The sequence below is a fragment of the Schistocerca nitens genome, chromosome 1 (genome assembly GCF_023898315.1).
Source record: "Schistocerca nitens isolate TAMUIC-IGC-003100 chromosome 1, iqSchNite1.1, whole genome shotgun sequence".
NCBI lineage: Eukaryota > Metazoa > Arthropoda > Insecta > Orthoptera > Acrididae > Schistocerca > Schistocerca nitens.
In genome coordinates, this window is record NC_064614.1 from 1,007,753,995 (window position 1) to 1,007,773,081 (window position 19,087).

Sequence of the window (19,087 nt, forward strand, 5' to 3'; positions counted from 1 at the left end):
TGTAGGACAAAGGATTTAAATCTTATTGTTGTTTATATAGACTGAGATTTAAAATGATGTTTTAATCAATATAGCTCATCCACAAATATTCATGGTACTTTCATTAACTTAAAATATGAAAAAAGTGTGTTCATTTATATTTAAGCTTGCAATGTGCCCCAAGTGGAGTGGCAGGAAGACTTTATTTCACATGTTACTTCTCTTTTTAAAAGAGAGAGAGAGAGAGAGAGGATGAAGGTTTGTAATTGTACTCTTAAGTATCTGTAGTTTTATTCAGCAGTTAACCGTGCCACAAATTCAAAACAATACTGTATGGTTATTTTGTTGCTTACGTCTATAGACATTTAAGAAAAGTAGTTTCTATGATAAAATAGGCAAGTTATTAGCAGTGAGAAAATATTTCAAAACAATTTTAAGATACTGAAAACTAGTCCATTCAAAATGAGTTATATTTAAATAAATTTCCGTGACCACTCATTTAATTTGTGAAAATTTCATTATTTGAATTGGTAATTTAATATTTTTTCCTATTATTCATTCCATATTCTCTGCAAACATTCAAAATATATGTAGGAATATATAATGGTGCACATTATCCTATGTTTTGCACACATCCTTCAAAAATTCTAAGTTGATTTAATTTTTATCATGTTTCATGTGTCATTAAAGGAAAATGTTTATCATATTGTTATAAAGACAACAACTTCCTATTTCTTTTTGACGATTCAAGTGTAACTAATAACCTCTTCCTCCTGAGGCAGCATGCAGTCTCTTTGAGGAAAAAAAAAAAAATCTTTTATAGATACCAAATGAATTGTCAACTTATTTCTACAGGCAAATGAAGTGAGTGAATGCTCACAGCCATATAACAAATGACACAGTACCTGTTACGATACCTCACAAATTTGTGATTGAAGGTGTGAGTGGATCCTGAATTTGAGACAACTGTATTCAGAATACCCATCATAAAAAGTTCTGATGACAAATTAGGTAACATTGTCTGTAGCTGTTTATGTAGCAACTTGTCCCGCAAATGTGGAACTAAAGCAGCATTTCGACGAAAAGTGTACCATCCAACAATATCCTGAGAAGAAAGAGTAATAACAATAATAATAATAACAATAATAATAATAACAATGATAACAACAACAACAACAACAACAACAACAATTACTACTGATATGACTATAAATATGGAAATAGTTTATGTGCGAGTGTTCACATGTGTGCACAATCTTTGTTATAACCACAATACTGTAACAAATATTTTCCTTCAATGTGGCAATACTTTGGGTTGTTTTTTAATGTATCTTTCAGCAAGTTCCAGTCAAAAATGTCAAACAATCAGAGTTCAACATAATGATATGCACTGTGGGGGATGGGGCTCTGGAAAACCTTTATATGTATCAGGTCTTTTATATTCATGTGACACTGCACATCCATGCGGCAGAGAGTGAGCTCTGCGTTCACCAGTTGGCTTCAGAATTGGCAAATACTCTTTAAGAAAGAAGACAAGCTTGATTACATGGCTCATTATTCATCTAACTAGAGCATTTCATGTGTTTAGTTGTGACTGACAGAATAAGCACAAACTGCACATGACATCGCCTTTTGTGTTTACCTCCCACCTAAACGCTTTTCATTAATTATTTATGGCAGCATAGGCAAAAGATCCTGGCGTAGTCCATATCAATTCAGACAGGCTAGGAAAAAATCTTACCTCCATAGTCTCAGATGTTACTGAATTTAGCATACGTTAAAATTAAGGACTAAGTAAGGAAACATATTTTTTTGTTTTCTCCAAAAAAAATTCTGCTCTGAGATACAGCCCTCCAAAAATGACACTGCACATACCATTTTGAAGATGCGAATTTTGGAAAAAAAATTAAAACTGGAACAGTTCTAGATATTTTGTTGGTTTTTTTTTATTTGAAAGACAATTGCTTTATGGTTACAAAGAAATCATCCATTTCGACTTATCTGTCAAAGTTCTTTTACGATAGTGTTACGAACATTTTGTATAATTTATGGAAAAGAAAATTTTTTCAAAAATGCCAATCCATAAAATTGATTTTTTTCTGTTGATTAGTACCATACAATTCTACATTCCCTGAAAAGAAGAGCTTCCACTTTTAGGCTGAACAGGTTTTATAAACAATTGAAATTTTTGCCATACATATAACCTGTTTTATTACCACATCATCACATAAAAGGCTCATAAAAAATCAAAAAACCTAGTCTTATTTAACATAATTTTAGTTTTGAAAGATAAGTAAGAGACTCATTTTCAAAGCATTTTAAATGGTTCCAAAATGTATGGGAAACGTCCAAAGTTTCAAGTTATACAACTTCTGTGCACTTCACTCTGTTTTGTACTGAAATTAGCCAGTCAATGAACTAACAATGTGTTCCACTGCTTCAGTTATCTTCCTTTGATATAGAGTGATGCCGTCCTGTTGAACCAATAGGAACTAGAGCACTTACAATCTTCAAAACATAGTGAACAGGAAATGAGCACTGATGGCATTGTTGCTGTCCTTCAGACGGAAACCTATATCCAGCAGCTCGGCCATGTGGTAGCATCAAGTTCACTACAATTTCGTTTAACTCTTAACTGGCATCTATAATCTATGCAATCCACCAGTCAGTCAGTCACAGTCATACAAACAGGCCACAAACATCCCCCTTCTCAGGTTGTGACTTTGAATATTATCCTGCTGTTTCTGAGGTGTTGGCTGAACGAACAAAATGTCTTCTTTCTTGCTCTTTAAAGGAATATGAGTTCGCCCATCACTGAGTACAAAAATGTGTCTTCTGAAATCCTTTCATCGGAGTAGTTTGTTTGGACCATTCTTCTTTTTTTCTCCTACTCACAGAATAATTTGATTTTCTCTTTGGACAAAAGAATGAGGGCTGTGGATGTGCAAGATTTCACGACTCTCGTAAAATCCTCAGCATTCTGAATCACAGCTGTATTTGGTCTGGAAAGATTAGGTTTTGTAGCATGGTGCTTCAGCTGGCCTTGTACACCATCACAAGGCCCCTTCCCGTGACCAGTAGCACTGTATACCCAGTCAGTTGTCACAAGTGAATTGCTCAATTCAAACAGTTGGAAACAATTTTTTAAATGACTAGGAGCACCATCAAAAATAATGATGATCTCTGCCCTTGTTTGCAGTTGAAGAATTTTGTGCATTGCTAGCAAAGAATGTGCCGAGTCATGTCCTATGTCATCACATATAACTGCAACTCTTGTGGTCTAGTTTTGAAAATATGTCACCCCTGTAAAAGTTGAAACCTGGTCATTACTCCAATGATATCCTTGTACTTCTTGTGGGAACATTACAGATCAGTTCTCAGCAAAATCACAGTGAAGCACTAAACAGTTCTTCAGCCTGTACACACCTTTTCACTTTTGCATTGTGGTGTTGTTGCAATTTCTTCAGATGCTGGTGTGTTACTGCTTTCACTGACCATTTACCAAGTTCATCTATGAAACTGTCAAAGGCAACTGTTTTCTTAAGTAGTTTATTTTCCTACCATGTTGCATATGTAATTTCTGCAGTTATCCGCTACGTCTTCCAGGCCAAGTGTCTGTAAAGACAGACCTCACTTTCCAGGGCAATCTATGGATGAATAGTTAGGTGACCCAACAGACTGCACATTCCTTAACTCTGATACATAAACTTCTTTTTACATATACCATATGTTCCCCTACTTATAAAATTTTATAACTATTCTCTTTTTACTTTTGAATGGTTCACTAACACTGATGTAACATCCTGTACAATTTGGCTGTTGGCAAATATTTACTGTCAATTCCCCAAGTTATCTGTGCAGACACGGCTTTCAAAAGTTCTGTTACTATGGAAGATACAGATGTACTACCACAGTTTACATTCCACACTACTGTAGATATGAGTGATGCAGATATTAGTGTGATAGTTAAAAATCACTAAAATTAAATATGTCTAGATGGCCTGATGTAATCACTGTCTGATAATACAGAGAATTTGAAGCAAAATTAGCTCCCATTTTAACCATGATAAAGCTAAGAAAAACAAGTGCTTAGGAGATAGCCCATGTCACATTTGTCTACAAAATCGGTAGCAGAAGTGGTCCAGTGTCTTAACACATATACATCCATCTGTTGTATAATCTTGGAACATATTCTGAGCTCACACATAAAAGAGGTACTCTACAGAATAATCTCCTTCATGCTAATGTCGGTCATGTGAAACTCAATTTGCACTTCTCATGTGGCAATTGTGACAGGATTGAAGATTTCTTGGTATGTTAATATTGTATACTAGTGAACTGTATGTCCTTTCCTAACCCCCCCCCCCCCCCTCTCTCTCTCTCTCTCTCTCTCTCATTCTCATTATACTGACCACAGCCCCTCTGTCCCTCACCTTCTACCCCCAATCTGTCCACCTCTTCCTTCACCCCTTCTGTTCATCCCCCCCTCCCTACAATCTACAATGTGAGCCTTTTTTTTATCATTTCGTCAGTGAAACCCTGATTTGAAATTTAAGTTGCTTAAAATGAATGGATAAATCGGTTGGGATCCCTGATATATGGCATAATGAGAGGCCTCTTCTGATTCTGCATGTGTAGGGGTAACAACTTTAATGATAGTATTTCACACAGTCTTAATTTGCAAAGTTTCAGACAATTCAAAGTATGTCTTAATATTCTAATCACATGCTGATAAGCCATAAGCATAGCTTTCCTGTGTCCTTTAAAACTGACTGCAAGGAAGAAAACAAAAACAGCACATTGTTGTATCAACTTGTCTTATTCTTTAAACGTCCTGCTATCACAGTTAAAAATGAGTGCAGGAAACAAAAAGAAACTGCACATTTTCACAGCACAGCAGTTTCTTTCTCACAGTCAATTAAACAGAAAACCTCTACATTGTTGTTTAGAAAATTATAGACCTTATGCTCAACCGACTGTTTACCCCCCCCCCCCCCCCCACACACACACACACGCGCACACACACGCGCGCGTGCGAAATAATTGGTACCAACATTTATTAGAATATAGTGTAAACATTTTAGTAAAATCTCAAGACCTTTCGAGATTTCTGGTAAGAATGTTAAACAGTGACTTGCCTTTATATAGTATTATACATTTTATATACATAAATATTTATATTCCATATATATTAAAATTATGTAGTATATATGCCTTATCTCTCACAGGGAAGGTACTATTCTGTTACTACAATATCAATGAGAGACAACTGGAAACAGCTGACTTGTACAAACGCCAAGGTAAAACAATTGTAGGAATATAAAATGGAATGCTCACACAGACTATATTGTAAGAACAATGCAGTTTACTAAGGAGACTGCTTACAAATCACTTTTAAGTCCCATCTTATAACATGGCTCAAATCTGTGGGACACATACTACATCAGTCTCACAAGGGACATTTAACTTATAAAAATAAGAGCAACATGAATGCTTACAGATTTGTTTGACTTATGGGAGAGTACCACAAAAATGTTGAAAAGTCTGAATTGCCAGATCCTTTAAGACACCAATCATCCCCCTATAATCCTTCCTGCAGCAACCTTGAAGACAAGATTCGGCTAATTATGTAGGCACAGAGGCATTTAAATGGATATTTTCCCCATGTTTTGTATGTGACTGGAATGGAAAAAACCTAAGATGGGGCACCAAGCTAAGCACACACTGCCATGCAGTTCACAGTGGTTTGCAGATTATGCAGGGCATCTGTCCTAAGAGTCATCAGGCGCATTTCCTCTGTCTGCACCCCCCCCCCCCTCCTCCTCGAGATTTACCTGATTATAAGATGATCCTGAATATAAGACATCTTTTTTAGGATGCTCCTGGGGGGGGGGGGGAGATTAATTTTAATATATTCTGGCTAATCAATATTACAAACTTATATTCACATAAGGTATCTGCTTAAAATGTTAACATGACAACTATTCTGAACACAGGCCATTTATTCATTATCTACATTTCAATAATACAAGGAGTAATAAAATAAACAAAAAGGAATTAATTACGTTAATTTTCCTTTACTGCCTTTTTGTTTGCTTAGCCTGCCGTCTATGGTATCACTGTTTTTAATCATCATTGTCATCATCGTAACAGGACATCTGTGAAACATATCTTCGTTGCCACAAATATTTGGCAATTGCTTCCGAATATGTTGCGATTTCTCAGGTTGTGATTACAATGGGACATGAAAATACACATAGTGAACTTCACATCTATATTGCCATGAGAATGTCACAATATCTGTTGCTTCAGAAATATTGTCTGCTTGCCCCTCTCTTATTGGCTATGTGCACTTAAGAGCCAGAGAAACTGGCACACCTGCCTAATATCGTGTAGGGCACCTACGAACACAAAGAAGTGCCGCACACGACATGGCATGGACTCTACTAATATCTGAAGTAGTGCTGGAGGGAATTGACACCATGAATCCTGTAGCGCTGTCTATAAATCCGTAAGATTGCAAAGGGGGATGGAGATCTCTTTTGAACAGTATGTTGCAAGGCATCCCAAATGTGCTCAATAATGTTCTTGTCTGGGAAGTTTGGTGGCCAGCAGAAGTGTTTAAACTCAGAACAGTGTTCCTGGAGCCACTCTGTAGCAATTCCAGATGTGTGGGGTCTCACATTGTCCTACTGGAATTGCACAAGTCCGTCGGAATCCACAATGGACATGAATGGATGCAGGTGATCAGATAGGATGCTTACGTACATGTCACCCATCAGAGTCTTATCTAGACGTATCAGGGGTCCCATATCACACTCCAACCGCACACATCCCACACCATTACAGAGCCTCCACTAGCTTGAATAGTCCCCTGTTGACATGCAGGGTCCAGGGTTTCATGAAGTTGTCTCCATACCAGTACACATCCATCCACTTGATACCATCTGAAACGAGAGTCGTCCGACCAGGCAACATGTTTCCAGTCATCAATCGTCCAATGTTTGTGTTGACGGGCCCAGGTGAGGCGTAAAGGTTTGTGTCATGCAGTCACCAAGGGTATACGAGTGGCCCCTTCCACTCTGAAAGCCCATATCTATGATGTTTCATTGAATGGTTCGCACAGAGACACTTGTTGATGGCCCAGCAGTGAAATCTGCAGCAATTTGCAGAAGGGTTGCACTTCTATCACGTTGAATGATTCTCTTCATTTGTCGTTCCATCCTGTTCTTGCACAATCTCTTTCTGGCTGCAGCAATGTCTGAGATTTGATGTTTTACTGGATTCCCGATATTCACAGAACACTCGTGAAACAGTTGTACGGTAAAATCCCCACTCCATTTCTACATCGAGATGCTACATCCCATCACTTGTTTGCTGACTATAACACCACATTCAAACTCGCTTAAATCTTTATAAGCTGCCATTGTAGCAGCAGTAAGGGATCTAACAACCTCGCGAGACACTTGTTGTCTTATATAGGCATTGCTGACCATAGCACCACATTCTGTCTGTTTACGTATCTGTATTTGAATACACATGCGTATACCAATTTCTTTGGCACTTCAGTGTAGAAACAGCAGGCAAGTCATACTGCACAGCGGGTGTTGACAACATTGTTGCATGAAATACAGAAATACACCATTGGCACCACAGTTTAAGACTTTTAGCGTCACCTGCAGAATTTACACTGTTGTTGAGTATTTGTCCAGTTTTGAAGTCATTTCAATTCCTAGTGCAAATGGATTCAGAGCAACTGCAGTTTAAATGAGGTAGACATTCATAAAAAGCCAAAGTATGCAGTACAGATTCCCACAGTTTGCAACATGGTTAAATTTACTGCTCCTCACCACTCCCCAAAATGGTGCAAGTGGCTCTGAGCACTATGGGACTTAACTTCTGAGGTCATCAGTCCCCTAGAACTTAGAACTACTTAAACCTAACCAACCTAAGGACATCACACACATCCATGCCCGAGGCAGGATTCAAACCTGTGACCGTAGCGGTCGCGCGGTTCCAGACTGTAGCGCCTAGAACTGCTCGACCACTTCGGCCGGCTACCACTCCCCACCGTACAGTCATCATAGTTCTCAGCCAAATTGGTGTCACTGTCTCTATTCCAACTCTTCCATACTAATATGCTCGAGCAAAAGTGAAACATAGACAGTAATATCTTCTAGGGTACAGGTCACATGTAACTACAGCAATTAATACATAAATAGATTGCAGTCGCGATTCAGTGCAATTCTGGAAATTTTGCTCATCCAGCAATCTAGTGACCTCTGATGGTATTATCTACATCTACATCCATACTCTGCAAGCCATCTGACGGTGTGTGGCGGAGGGTACCTTGAGTACCTCTATCAGTTCTACCTACTATTCCAGTCTCTTATTGTTCGTGGAAAGAAAGATTGTCAGTATGCCTCTGTGTGGGCTCTAATCTCTCTGATTTTATCCTCATGGTCTCTTTACGAGATATACATAGGAGGGAGCAATATACTGCTTGACTCCTCGGTGAAGGTATGTTCTCGAAACTTCAACAAAAGCCCGTACCGAGCTACTGAGTGTCTATCTTGCAGTCTTCCACTGGAGATTATCTATCATCTCTGTAACGCTTTCACGATTACTAAATGATCCTGTAATGAAGCGCGCTGCTCTCCGTTGGATCTTCTCTCTCTCTTTTCTATCAACCCTATCTCGTACGGATCCCACACTGCCGAGCAGTATTCAAGCAGTGGGCGAACAAGTGTACTGTAATCTACTTCCTTTGTTTTCGGATTGCATTTCCTTAGGATTCTTCCAATGGATCTCAGGCTGGCATCTGCTTTACTGATGATTAATTTTATATGGTCATTCCATTTTAAATCACTCCTAATGCCTACTCCCAGATAATTTATGGAATTAACTGCTTCCAGTTGCTGACCTGCTATATTGTAGCTAAATGACAAAGGACATTTCTTTCTATGTATTCGCAGCACATTACACTTTTCTACTTTGAGATTCAATTGCCATTCCCTACACCATGGGTCAATTCGTTGCAGATCCTCCTGCATTTCAGTACAATTTTCCATTGTTACAACCTCTCGACATACTACATCATCATCCACAAAAAGCCTCAGTGAACTTTCGATGTTATTCACAAGGTCATTTATGTATACTGAGAATAGCAACGGTCCTACGACACTCCCCTGCGGCACACCTGAAATCACTCTTACTTCGGAAGACTTCTCTCCATTGAGAATGACATGCTGTGTTCTATTTTATGGGAACTCTTCAATCCAGTCTCACAATTGGTCTGATAGTCCAGATGCTCTTACTTTGTTCATTAAACGACTGGGGGGAACTGTATCTAACGCCTTGCGGAAGTTAAGAAACACGGCATCTACCTGTGAACCCGTGTCTATGGCCCTCTGGGTCTCTTGGGCAAATAGTGCGAGCTGGGTTTCACACGATCGTCCTTTTGGAAACCCATGCTGATTCCTACAGAGTAAATTTCTAGTCTCCAGAAAAGTCATTATACTCTAACATAATACGTGCTCCAAAATTCTACAACTGATCGACATTAGAGGTATAGGTCTATAGTTCTGCGCATCTGTTTGTACGTCTCTTCTTGAAAACGGCGATGACCTGTGCCCTTTTCCAATCTTTTGGAACGCTATGCTCTTCTAGAGAGCTACGGTACACCGCTGCAAGAAGGGGGGCAAGTTCCTTCGTGTACTCTGCATAAAATTGACTTGGTATCCCATCAGGTCCAGTGGCCTTTCCTCTTTTGAGCGATTTTAATTTGTTTTTCTATCCCTCTGTCATCTATTTCGATATCTACCATTTTGTCATCTGTACGACAATCTAGAGAAGGTACTACAGTAAAGTCTTCATCTGTGAAACAGCTTTGGAAAATGACATTTAGTATTTCCTCCTTTAGTCTGTCATCCTCTGTTTCAGTACCATTTTGGTCACAGAGTGTCTGGACATTTTGTTTTGTTCCACCTACCGCTTTGACATAAGACCAAAATTTCTTAGGATTTTCTGCCAAGTCAGTACATAGAACTTTACTTTCGAATTAGTTGAATGCCTCTCGCATAGCCCGCCTCACGCTACATTTTGCTTCGTGTAATTTTTGTTTGTCTGCAAGGCTTTGGCTATGTTTATGTTTGCTGTGAAGTTCCCTTTGCTTCCGCAGCAGTTTTCGAACTCTGTTGTTGTACCACAGTGGCTCTTTTCCATCTCTTACGATCTTGTTTGGCGCATACTCATCTAACACATATTGTAAGATGGTTTTGAACTTTGTCCACTGATCCACAACACTATCTGCACTTGAGACCAAACTTTTGTGTTGAGCCGTCAAGTACTCTGAAATCTTGTTTTTTGTCACTTTTGCTAAACAGAAAAATCTTCCTACCTTTTTTAATATTTCTATTTACGGATGAAATCATTGATGCAGTAACCAATTTATGATCGCTGATTCCCTGTTCTGCGATAACTGTTTCAAATAGTTCGGGTCTGTTTGTCACCAGATGGTCTAATATGTTATCGCCACGAGTTGGTTCTCTGTTTAACTGCTCAAGGTAGTTTTCAGATTATGCACTTAAAAAACACACCCACGCACGCACGCACGCACGCACGCACGCACGCACACACACACACACACACACACACACACACACACACACACACACACACACACACACACACACAGGTTCTTTCTGCTGTAATTTATTCTTGCAATAACAACTGCAGTCAATTTACTGTGATGTATTTAGTCTGTTAGGTATTCAATTCTAGATTAATTTTCTTTCTTGTTTCATTTTAATGTCACCATTTTGCTCTGAAGCTGTTGATGTTTTTCCCCAGTATTCTAATACATGAACAATGTCTGAATTTCTTGTTTACAACTCACTTAGTAGATCATTAAAATTTCTCATAACCAAATAGAACATTGATTAGGGTTCAGAATCAAATAATGGTTTTTAAAGTGCAAGATTTTCATCTTAGAATATTACCTTTAATTCAAAAGCAACGCAAATGTACGATATGTACGCGGTTTCCACATATGTACGAGACCTTTTATTGCAAACCTTTTCAAACAGAACAAATCTTTGCAAGTTTATAGAATTTAATGCTGTTTCCTCCAGTGTTTCACAAAATTGTCAATTTTTAAGCAGAGCATTATATTGTTTTAGGGCCTGAGCAACAACAGTTTAATCGGCAAATATAAGACAACTCCGTATTTTTCAAATGACAAATTTGGGACAAAACCTATTCGTATAATCAGGTGAATAAAGTATTTACAACGTGTAGCTGGAGTCAGCCTAAACAAATACTGCTCTTCACTTCTTTCATGCAACACTTGTGACTTGCTTGCCACCCAGGCCTATGTAAACTTTTACTGCCATGCAGCAGCATTGCTCATTCACTGCTGGAGTGTTGATTATTCTTCACGATTTACTGTTCCTGTCAATACGTATCGCTAAAGTGAATATCGCACTAGAGTAATTTGGTATCACTATTGAATGGACACATAATGATTCTACTTTAATTTTCTTTGTAACAGGAAAGAAACAGAGGGTTTCCATCAATACTGGGTGTCACATGAAAGACATGGTGAGTGGCATTTGTTTAGGATGACTCGAGTTACATACTGCAAAAACTAAATTGCAAATATCTGGGAAATTTTCAGAGAAAATGCGCCTGATGACTCTTCAGAGGGAAATCCGGTATATTTAGATTTATATAGCCCAGAATGTGAATGATCTGCTAACATGTAAAGGGTTACGGTCATGGGAAGGTGTGGATGAACAGTTCTCTGTTGGAGTTGGATGGAGGTGCTAATGGTGTAGGAAGCCAAACTGTTATTACTCTCTCTATTAACAATTATACATGCACACAGACCAGTGGATCTGCAATAGATGGCGATGAGCCAGACGGTAGCCAGGGCTAGGTAAGTGAGCCTAACAAGACTATCCGGGCAATGAACATGGAACTGCAGGCTGGAGAGCAGCAGCAGCAGCAGCTGGGTGTCCCGAACTCTCAGCTCAGCCTGGACCATGGAGATGGAGGCACGAAGTTGCTACTTTACAGCCTGGAGACGCCGAATGTAGCAGCATCATAAGTACAGCACTGACTGACATGGGCTGTACACCATAGAGAGGGCTGTCTGCCAATGGCGATGGTCTGGACCTGGAGGTTTAAAACTGTGGCCCAGCACTGATTCTGTGGGAGAGTCGTGTTATTGTCTTGCGTAGAAAGCTCTGGAATGCAGGCCAATGATGGGCTTCCCGTGGTGCCCAGTGATGTCTTCTGTGGTGTGTGACACGTGTCTTGTTTATTATAACTGGCACCACAGCCTGTGTGCAATGCAGATAGTTTCCCATCATCTGTTATGGTGGGAAAATTATGTGACACAATTTTCTATTTGACAGTTGTTCACTTATGATTCTGGCAACCCAAAGCTTTGTTTGCATCATTGGTACACTGGCAGAGTTGTTGAGACACTGTTGTATTATTTTGACACTGTTTTTTGACATAATTTACTGCACAAATTTTTCTATTGCATTAGAACTGGCTTAAGAGTTGACATTGGTTATCTTATTAAGAATATTATCTCCATATTTTGTTTTATGAAAGAAAACTTACATTTTTTCCATGACATCCATTCTTTCGCTTATTCTGATTTTGTGTAAAACTTCGAGATTGTCTTATTTTCAAATGGTGGGGCGGCCTATGTTCCTGATGGTGATTTGTTACATGTATTGAGTCTATAGCAGTCTAAATGTTGGGTTTTACACCATTTTCTGAAGTTTGTGTCTATCTGGCCTCTATAACGTTTGCAGATAATTTTGTAAATGACAGAGCATCACAATCTGAATATGACAGTGTGAATAAGCTTACAATATTTGTGGTTGTTGGTACTGAAGTTTATTTTTACACCTGTTTTGGATAGTGTTGCTAATTTGTTAGACATTATACCAACATATGCCATTTTTATATATTTAACTGCTAGAGTGCTGTCAGTTGTGACTGTGGCTTAATGATGATCATTCGTTTTTTTAAATTATTATTATCTGTTGCCACATTAATGAGTGAAGGATCTTCTTATCCATTGTTTATTGTGGTTTCTATTTCTTCTGAAAGAACCTGAGGTTGTACAGAGTTTCAGGGAGAGCATAAGCGAACAATTGACAGGAATGGGGACAGAAATACAATAGAAGAAGAATGGGTAACTTTGAGGAATGAAATAGTGAAGGCAGCAGAGGATCAAGTAGGTAAAAAGACGAGGGCTAGTAGAAATCCTTGGCTAACAGAGGAGATACTGAATTTAATTGATGAAAGGAGAAACACAAAAATGCAGTAAGTGAAGCAGGCAAAAAGGAATACAAACGTCTTAAAAATGAGATCGACAGGAAGTGCAAAATGGATACGCAGGGATGGCTAGAGGACAAATGTAAGGATGTAGAGGCTTATCACACCAGGGGTAAGATAGATGCTACCTACAGGAAAATTAAAGAGACCTTTGGAGAAAAGAGAGCCACTTGTATGAATATCAAGAGCTCAGATGGAAACCCAGTTCTAAGCAAAGAAGGGAAAGCAGGAAGGTGGAAGGAGTATATTGAGGGTCTATACAAGGGTGATGTACTTGAGGACAATATTATGGAAATGGAAGAGGATGTAGATGAAATAGGAGATATGATACTGCGTGAAGAGTTTGGCAGAGCACTGAAAGACCTGAGTCGAAACAAGGCCCAGGGAATAGACAACATTCCATTAGAACAACTGACAGCCTTGGGAGAGCCAGTCATGACAAAACTCTACCATCTGGTGAGCAAGATGTATGAGACAGGCAAAATACCCTCACACTTCAAGAAGAATATAATAATTCCAATCCCAAAGAAAGCAGGTATTGACAGGTGTGAAAATTACCGAACTATCAGTTTAATAAGTCACAGCTGCAAAATACTAACGCGAATTCTTTACAGCAGAATGGAAAAACTGATAGAAGCCAACCTCGGGGAAGATCAGTGTGGATTCCGTAGAAATGTTGGAACACGTGAGGCAATACTGACCCTACGACTTATCTTAGAAGCTAGATTAAGGAAAGGCAAACCTACATTTCTAGCATTTGTAGACTTAGAGAAAGCTTTTGACAATGTTGATTGGACTACTCTCTTTCAAATTCTGAAGGTGGCAGGGGTAAAATACAGGGAGCAAAAGGTTATTTACAATTTGTACAGAAACCAAATGGCAGTTATAAGACTCGAGGGACATGAAAGGGAAGCAGTGGTTGGGCAGGGAGTGAGACAGGGTTGTAGCCTCTCCCCGATGTTATTCAATCTGTATATTGAGCAAGCAGTAAAGGAAACAAAAGAAAAATTTGGAGTAGGTATTAAAATCCATGGAGAAGAAATAAAAACTTTGAGGTTCGCCAATTACATTATAATTCTGTCAGAGACAGCGAAGGACCTGGAAGAGCAGTTGAACGGAATGGACAGTGTCTTGAAAGGAGGGTGTAAGATGAACAACAAAAGCTAAACAAGGATAATGGAATGTAGTCGAATTAAGTTGGGTGATGCTGAGGGAATTAGGTTAGGAAATGAGACACTTAAAGTAGTAAAGGAGTTTTCTATTTGGGGAGCAAAATAACTGATGATGGTTGAAGTAGAGAGGATATAAAATGTAGACTGGCAATGGCAAGGAAAGAGTTTCTGAAGAAGAGAAATTTGTTAACACCAAGTATAGATTTAAGTGTCAGGAAGTCGTTTCTGAAAGTATTTGTATGGAGTGTAGCCATGTATGGAAGTGAAACATGGATGATAAATAGTTTGGACAAGAAGAGAACAGAAGCTTTCGAAATGTGGTGCAACAGAAGAATGCTGAAGATTAGATGGGTAGATCACATAACTAATGAGGTGGTACTGAATATAATTGGGGAGAAGAGGAGTTTGTGGCACAACTTGACTAGAAGAAGGGATCGGTTGGTAGGACATATTCTGAGGCATCAAAGGATCGCCAATTTAGTACTGGAGGGCAGTGTGGAGGGTGAAAACTGTAGAGGGAGACCAAGATATGAATACTCTAAGCAGATTCAGAAGGATGTAGGCTGCAGTAGGTACTGGGAGATGAAGAGGCTTGCACAGGATAGAGTAGCATGGAGAGCTGCATCAAACCAGTCTCAGGACTGAAGACCACAACAACAACAACAACAACAACAACAATATTTCTTCTTTCTGTTGTGTGTGTTCAAGTGGAAATTTCTGGGCTCTGTATACCATTGATCAACATACAGTTTTTCTTGGGCAGTGGTTTGGGTGGAGGATTTTGTTAAGGTGGTATCTATAAACATTAAAAGACAGTCTGCAGGCCTTCATGGCTATTGTCACTACAGTTAAAAGCTTCTGGGTTGTTAGGCCGCATCATTTTTCCTCCTAAAATAATCGAAGTTTCGACCCTATTCTTCAGAATGTTTTAGGGTCCACTATTGTTGGAACCCTGTTAAAGACCAGTGTTGCAGTGTCTTATAGAGGGGAGCTTTCCCACATTTGTGCTGGAGAAGTGGGAGTATCAGTTAAAATTCTTGTGCTACCACTGGTGAGCCATCGTCACATGCTAAAATTCCTGCACTGATGCAGAAGAAGGGGCATTATTGGCTAAACTCTTATGGATAATATCCTATGGATAATATCTGTGGCCCATCATTTGATTGATAGGCACTACTCCACACTTATGCTGGAGAAGGGTTATTGGTTGAAATTCCTCCTACTGCTATTGATTGGCCATCATCATTGGCTAGATGTGAAATGGACAGAGCAAGAGAGGGAATGTTTACCCAAAATATTATTGTCCGCCAAGGTGACTTGCAGGGCATTGTTTTGCTTGCACACTGTGGCTGCATATTCACTTTCTTGATGGTGGGGAGCAGCACCGCCAGAAGCCTATAGCCCTCCTCTTTATTAAAATTACATGCATTCTTGGAAATTTCAACCACTTCTCGGACCTTTCTTCTATAGATATTGGTTTCCTTAGCCAGCACATTATTAAAATGGATGTCAGAGCCACAATTCTCATGATGTTCCACTACTTCCGATTTTACACTTTTTTAGCTGCATGTGCCATTCGTGTTCCTTAATGCAGTCTTTAACAGTTCTTCCTGTTTCGCCTATATACACTCTGCCGCAGTCACGTGTCACTTGATAGACACCTGCATTGTGGAGGCAATCAGGTGCATCCACTTTTCATTGAAAAAAATCTTATTTTGTTTTGACTAAGGAAAGATGTCTGGGTACCATTTTTCTTTAGAATTCTGCTTATGCAGTCACCGACCTCAGAAATAAATGGTAACCTAATGGAGTGAGAAGGCAGTTCCGCACCATTCTTATTAGGGTGATTAATATTCCACCTAAAAGCCCTATCAATCGAACAACTGTTATAGCCATTTGCCTTTTTAAAGAGGACTATGAACGCAAACGGCTATGACAGTTGTTCGATCGATAGGGCTTTTACATGGAATATTAATCACACTAATAAGAATGATGAGGAACTGCCTTCTCATTCTGTTAGGTTACTGTTCGTTTCTGGAGTAACGACTGCATAAGTAGAATTCTAAAGAAAAATGCTATCCATACGTCTTTCTTTAGTCAAAACACAATAAAAGATTTTTTCCAACGAATAACGGATGCACCTGACTGCCTCCACAATGCAGGTGTCTATCAAGTGACATGTGACTGTGGCAGAGTGCATGTAGGCGAAACAGGAAGAACTGTTAAATACCGCAAACACGAACGGCACATGTGGCTAAAACAAAGTGTAAAATCGGCAGTAGTGGAACATCATGAGAACTGTGGCTCTGACATCCATATTAATAATGTATGTGTGCTGGCTAAGGAAACCAACATTTATAGAAGAAAGATCTGAGAAGTGATTGAAATTTCCAAGAATGCCTGTAATTTCATTACAGACGACGGATGTAGGCTTCCGGTGCTATGGCTCAGGAAGTGAATATGCAGCTGCAGTGTGCAAACAGTACAACCAACGCCCTGCAAGTCACCTCGGTGGACAATAATATTTTGGGTAAACATTCCCTCCTCTTACTTTGTCTGTCTCACATCTAGCCAATGATGATGGCCAGCCAACCGACAGCAGCAGGAGGAATTTCAACCAATAACCCTTCTCCAGCATAAGTGCAGAATAATGCCTTTCTATCCAATGATGATGGGCCACTAATAGTATCCATAAGAGTTTAGCCAATAACGCCCATTCTTCCGCATCAGTGTGAAAATAGTAGCCTATGACAATGGCCCACTAATGGTAGCCACAAGAATTTTAACTGATACTCCCACTTCTCCAGCACAAATGCGGGAAAACCCCTTTTATAAGACAATGTGACACTGGTTTCTGACAGTGTTCTAGCAATAGTGGGCACTGAAACATCCTGAAGAAGATCCCAGCAGAGGGTGTAGTGATTCGAGAATTTCTGTGTAAATTCTAGAACCACTCGGCCTCCTACCATCTAAAACACACGATATTCTACGTAAGAGTGTGGGTGGTAAAATCCTACCTACTGAGTGTCACATGTTTGTGTGCAGGTTTAAATTCAGTCGCGAGGAAGAAAGTAGAAGCAGCGGTCGAACGACACTGACAAGTACTTGTCGGGCAATCCATAGATGTTTCAGAGGAAGAACCATGGACTTTTTATGCAGCTCTGTGCCTACTGTGTCCTCAACTATTGTTATGTGAAAGAAGAACAGTTGAAAAAGTAATCTTGTGAACTCTTAATCCTTGGTAGAGGCAAGAGGTATTTTATGATTAATGTGAAGTAGAGTCATGGTTAGTAAGTCAACTCTTTTATAAATGTAATTAAATTTGTTTCTGACTTTGGATGAAGTGAGTGACTTACTGGAAGTCATATATGTGCGTGTAGAAAGTAAGAATTTTATTCTGTATGGAGTTCAAATATACCATTGGTTAACAAAATTAAAGTTCGCTTATCTACTTATTTCACAAGTAGATTGAGAGGCTTAAATATCCCCGTACCTAGCATCATTCTCTGGAGAAGGAGTCAAGAGAGTTTTCCAGCAGCCAGCTAAGATCGGCTGTGAATCTCAAATAAGTCACCTCGTATGAAAGAATTGGGAAGTTTGTATGTCTACTTCATGCTTTGAATTGTGATATTTTTTACATAATCATTATGCAAATAACATCGTTCATAATAACATTTCATATCTTAACAATATACATTCTTTACTTAGGTTTACATACATATCTCTTCTTTTCCATAATATCATTCTTATTTTACTTTGACATTAAGACGCGAGTTTTCACTCAAGGTTTTAGTCAGCTTTTCTAATATTTAGGAATCGTGAAAACTTTCTCTCTTTTATTTATTTTCTTTTTCAATCAAAAACTTCAGGTGTTTATGACGCATGGATAATCTATTTTCCATTCTTATCATTTTGTACTACCTTTATCCTAGTATGTACTATTTTCATTAGTTTTAGCTTGTAGTTTGGAGGAGCTCTGGGCGAACTGAAAGTGTTCTTTTGGACATTCATTTATTTCTAAAAAACATAATAACGCTAGTCGTTCATAGAATTTATACATTCCAGAATAATTCCGATAAAATTTGTGACTTTTGTCACGGTACTGTCCCCTTCTAGGATCAGCACCTATTCCTTGATTGTGGGTTGACCTTGTGAGAGCACTGTCTTTTTCCATTCTGGTAGGTACGGCTCTTATAAAACATTCCTATTATTTAGGCCACAGATCGTCCTATCTCCATGTAGGTACACCTGCCCTTTATACTTAGTGAATGCTGGGTACGGCCCCCTCATCCTTTCTGAGTAGGCCTCACAGTTCATTACCCTAGTACACATTTCTATGTATAATATAATTAAGTATTTTCTGCTAAAGATAAAAATATATCTTAAGCTTCACATTTATTCTTTAATATATCATTTACTCCCCATAGTCCTCCTCCACTTATCAACTTCTATACTTTCAATAGATACTATGTCAACATATACTATTCATGTCCCACTATCCTTCAATTCATTAGAGTATTTATTATACTGTCATTTCTTATTGATCATCATGATTAACGTTATCTCCAGCTTTCGTT

At 38.9% G+C, this 19,087-nt stretch overlaps 1 protein-coding gene across 1 annotated transcript in view; it reads right to left on the reverse strand.

Annotated features, from left to right (window-relative positions):
- The window catches only part of LOC126195527 (BRISC complex subunit FAM175B-like), a 121,533-nt gene that overhangs the window by 40,465 nt on the left and 61,981 nt on the right, over positions 1-19,087 (reverse strand). The window contains exon 4 of the mRNA XM_049934157.1: positions 885-1,084. Coding sequence (XP_049790114.1) covers positions 885-1,084 — 200 coding nt within the window. The remainder of the gene's footprint in view (positions 1-884; positions 1,085-19,087) is intronic.